At 51.5% G+C, this 4,783-nt stretch overlaps 1 protein-coding gene across 1 annotated transcript; it reads left to right on the top strand.

Moving 5' to 3' along the window:
• The first annotated feature begins 205 nt into the window (after nucleotides 1-205).
• On the top strand, nucleotides 206-3,928 carry POU4F2 (POU class 4 homeobox 2). The gene is made up of 2 exons (XM_083572123.1): nucleotides 206-818; nucleotides 1,421-3,928. The coding sequence occupies exons 1-2, from the start codon at nucleotides 543-545 to the stop codon at nucleotides 2,357-2,359; spliced, it is 1,215 nt and encodes a 404-aa protein (XP_083428249.1). The 5' UTR covers nucleotides 206-542; the 3' UTR covers nucleotides 2,360-3,928.
• The last annotated feature ends 855 nt before the right edge of the window (nucleotides 3,929-4,783 follow it).

Below are 4,783 nucleotides of genomic sequence, written 5' to 3'. Positions count from 1 at the left end.
CGGCGAAGGAAGAAGGCAGCGCTTCGGGGCTCTTGCTCCAGTTTGAGCAACAGCTGCCGGGGCTCCAAGCTGAGGGAGGCTGGGCTGGGCGGGGCGGGGCGGGGGCTTCTTGGGGCGCCGGGAGCAGCGGAGGGCGGGCGGGACGAGTGGGCCTCTGGCGCTTCAGGAGGAGGCGCTGGGGAGGGGAAGGAGGGGCGCTGAGGAAAGGCAGGCAGGCGAGGAGGACTAGCAGGGAAGGGGCAGGAGGAGGAGGAGGAGGAAGGGAAGGGACTTTCCCCAAAGAGTTGGGGGGGGGTCCTAGTGACAAGGCAGCGAGAGGGGGGGGCAAGGCGAGTAAAAAGCCAGCGGCGAGGCGGCTGAGGGGGCAGTTTGACGGCGGAGAGTGGCGAGAGGAAGAGGCTTCGCCGAAGGGGCAGGCAGAGGACGCGAGAGCCGGCGAGGCGCCTCAGTCCGACGGGGCGGCGGCGGCGGCCGCTGAGGCAGCAACTTCTCCTCGCGCCTTTTCCCGCCTCTTCGCCTCCTCGCCTTTCCCGCCTGCCACCATGATGATGATGTCCCTTAACAGCAAGCAGCCCTTCGGCATGGCGCACGGAGGTGGCGGCGGCGGCGGCGGCCTCCACGAGGCCAAGTACTCGGCCCTGCACTCCGCGTCGCCGTGCACCTCGTCGGCGGCAGCCTCCGTGCCGTCGGCCAGCTCGCCCAGCATCTCCAACGCCGGCAGCGGGGGCGCGGGCGGGCGCAGCAGCGCGCCCAGCAGCACCACCAGCAGCAACAGCACCTCGGAGGCCCTGCGCCGCGCCTGCCTGCCCACCCCGCCGGTAGGTCGCTCCGTCGCTCCCGAGTGCGGGAAGGGTGGATAAGGGGCAGCCCAGGCGCCGGCATGTTTATTTCATGGCCAGGCAGCAAATCAACCCCGCGCGCCTCCCGCCCTCCCCAAACCCAGCGCAGGCTTCCAAGGGGCTGCCATGAATTTTTACGACCTGCGATGCTGCTGCCGAGCCGGGCTGGGAGGAGGGGGGGGAAGCGTCAGAAAGAGAGAGAGAGAGGTGCCTGACTGCCCTCCTGCTTCTTTCTGCCCTCGTTGCTTTCCCACTTTCTCTTTCCTTCTTTCCTCTCTCTTCCTCTTGTCTGCCTCTCTCCCTCCCTTTTCCCATACCTTTCTTTTTCCATTTTTCTCTCTCTTTCCAGCTCTCGCTTTCCCCCTATTTCTATCTCTCTTCTCTCCTCTTTTTCTCTTTTCATCTCTCTCTCTCTCTCTCTCTCTCTCTCTCTCTCTCCTCATTTCCCTCTTTCTAGCTCTCTCTCTCTCTCTCTGTCTGTCTCTGAGCAGGGCTGGGCTGCCTCGGATGGCACCCCGAGGAGCAAGGAGGCGAATTCCCTCTTGGCAGCAGTAATGTGTGCCTTCTATTTGCAATTGCAGAGCAACATCTTCGGCGGTCTGGACGAGAGCCTGCTGGCCCGCGCGGAAGCCCTGGCTGCGGTGGACATCGTCTCGCCCGGCAAGAGCCACCACCACCACCCGCCGCACCACAGCCCCTTCAAGCCCGACGCCACCTACCACACCATGAACACCATCCCTTGCACGTCGGCCGCCTCCTCCTCCTCGGTGCCCATCTCCCACCCCTCTGCCCTGTCCGGCAGCCACCACCACCACCACCATCACCACCACCACCACCAACCGCACCAGGCGCTGGAAGGGGAGCTTTTGGAACACATCACGCCGGGGCTGGCGCTGGGTGCCATGACGGGCCCCGACGGCTCGGTGGTCTCCACGCCGGGCCACGCTCCCCACATGGCCAGCATGAACCCCATGCACCAGGCGGCTCTCAGCATGGCGCACGCCCACGGGCTGCCCTCGCACATGGGCTGCATGAGCGACGTGGACGCGGACCCGCGGGACTTGGAAGCCTTCGCCGAGCGGTTCAAGCAAAGGAGGATCAAGCTGGGGGTGACCCAAGCGGATGTGGGCTCGGCCCTGGCCAACCTCAAGATCCCCGGGGTGGGATCCCTAAGTCAAAGCACCATCTGCAGGTTTGAGTCGCTCACCTTGTCCCATAACAACATGATCGCTCTCAAGCCCATCCTACAAGCCTGGCTGGAAGAGGCGGAGAAATCGCACCGGGAGAAGCTCACCAAGCCGGAGCTCTTCAACGGCGCAGAGAAGAAGAGGAAACGCACTTCCATCGCGGCTCCGGAAAAGAGGTCCCTGGAAGCCTACTTCGCCATCCAGCCGCGTCCTTCCTCGGAAAAAATAGCGGCCATCGCGGAGAAACTGGACCTCAAGAAGAACGTGGTTCGGGTCTGGTTCTGTAACCAGAGACAGAAACAGAAACGGATGAAATATTCCGCTGGGATTTAGAGTCTTTGGAAACCTTTCTGCTTAGAAATTTTTTTAAAACCCCAGAAAAGTAAAATAATAAGTAAACACTAACACTGCAAGGAGACTTTTCCACTTCGATTTCCGGAAGAGAAAGGAAGAGGCCAGAGTTCATCAAGAGGGTCAGACTGAGACACACACACACACTGAGAGAGAGAGACTTTGACTGGAGAAGTAAATTGTCAAGTTGAGAAAGTTGGCAGCAGAAATAATTGGACTTGAAAGCTCAGACTTTTTGAGCGGGCATCAAAGACAGACTGATTGTGTGAAAGCAGATAAGAAATCTTTATAAAGGACCGAAGACGTATCAAGTAAGAGTTGTTTTTATTCTTAAAGACATCGTCTTTGTTCAGATGTAAGAGTACCCTTTGCAGCTATTTTTCAGGAAAAAATAATAAACCGATTAGAGGGACTGAAACTTTAATCTAGAGTTGAAACTTATACCATAAGAGAGGCGTCTCAAAAGTATTTTGATTTTTTTAAAAAATAAGATGGCAGGTTTTCTGCGATTACACTGCATATTATAAATATATATATATTTTTACTGTGGCTATTATCTGTTTCCTTCTCTTAAGTGATAATGTGGAAGGAAAGCGCTGATCCTGCTGTGTTCACAGATCTTTTAAGAGCTATTATTAGATTACTGCCAAACAACCCCTTGTAAATTATTGATTTATCTCTCTAGTAACTTCATTTTGTGCTCATCCTAATTAATTGCACCTCTTTCATCAAAGTCTAGATAAAAAAAAAGTTAAAAGGAAAAAAGTATGGTTAGTGTAAATTCATTATTTTCCGTTGGTTGGTAGCGTTTACGAACTTTAAACTTTTTATTACTATTTAAAAAGGAGGAATCCTTTTGGCCATCTGTATATTTTCACCTGAATTGAAACTGTTTCTCCAGCAAATATTTGTAAGGCGTTCTCACTCTATAGTGGCTGTCCTGCGTTGTTTGTGTAGAATGACTCACTTGTCCAAGGAGGTATTTGTTGACTGCGTTACATATTTAATGGGGGGATTCCCCAGATCGTCCCCACCACACGCTGCTTAAAAAGACGCCCCTTGAGTAGCGACAGGGTGGTGGGTTCTGTTGCTTTTAGATTTCCTTTCATCTAAGTAGCTATCTGTTCTAGATTTCAACGCTATTTCTCCTCAGTGTTCGGGTCTCCTAGTTACTCTTTATTTCCTTTGATTGCTAGAGGGTGTTTTTCTCTCGCTTTTGCATTATTTTCGGAGGTTTTGTTTGTAGAAAAGCCAAAACGATATTAGGGAGAGAAAAGGAGAGCGAGAGAGATCGGGCGCGCAAGAGATAAAAAGGGAGAATGCACTGTTTGTAAATTCACATTGTTCGGTACAACTCTTTTGAAACAAACCCTCCCCGAGGTACTTAGATTGTGGTACCGTTGTGTATTGTAAATAATTCATTCAGAATTGACGCACATACAGTTATATTCTTACAGATTTCGCTGCATTGCTGTTATGTTCGAAAGGCTCTTCGAAGTCCTACTTCTGTACATTATGACGATTTCTTTGGTTTTGTTAATAGAAAGTTTATTTATTATGGTAATGTATTGATTTATTTAAAATGTTGTTGAATTGTCTTTCATTAAAAAAAAGATTTTAACGTTTTATTGACAAAAAAACCTGTTTCCCGAGTTCCTTCCCCCCCCACTTCCCCCCCCCCCTCATTTTAGATTGTGTTCTTGAATTTGAACTCTTTCCAAAACGCTACAGAGACTTGTAATTTGAACTTACTTCTTTGGAAACAGATTTTACTGGAATCAGTGGGACTTACTTTCAATTCATTGGGTTTAGGATCAGCTAGTCAAGGTATGAGTTATTTCTTTGAGTAGCCCTTTCTATTGACCCAAAGTATTTCAAACTCCTGGCGTGTATTCAGACTAGGAGAGAACCACAGATCTCTGTATTGGCATTTATTTTCTGGACCTTGCAAGGATTACGTTATTGCTTTCCTCCTGCACATCGTATGTAAATCTATAACATTTCCTTTATGGGCTTCAGTGTATTGTGGCTGTAGATAGCCAGATTGCAAAAACCCGGGGCATGGAAAATGACTATGGCGCTTAGGGACTTTGGAAGGGAGCTATTCAATTAGCCCGTCTTCGTAGCTGGACTCTGGGAATGATGACGAGGGCAGGTTGAGTCCCCAGAGCTCCGCGCCACCACCGCAGTGCCAAGCGCATAAGCAGCAAGATCAAGAGACAGACAGAACCGGGGAGGAGGAGAGGAGAGAGGGGGTGAAGAAGAAGAAGAAGAAGAAGAAGAGAAAGGCTTGCCCGCTTATTTGTCCTCATTTCCTGTACTGCTTAAAGTGCTTCAAAGACATGCGGGGGTGGGGGTGGGGAATCAGCTGCAGCATCACAGCTAAACAAATCTAACCAATAGCGG

Source organism: Podarcis filfolensis (genome assembly GCF_964270895.1).
Source record: "Podarcis filfolensis genome assembly, chromosome: 9".
NCBI lineage: Eukaryota > Metazoa > Chordata > Lepidosauria > Squamata > Lacertidae > Podarcis > Podarcis filfolensis.
The sequence above is the reverse complement of the archived record's forward strand: the minus strand, read 5'-3'. Positions and strand labels throughout refer to the sequence as shown.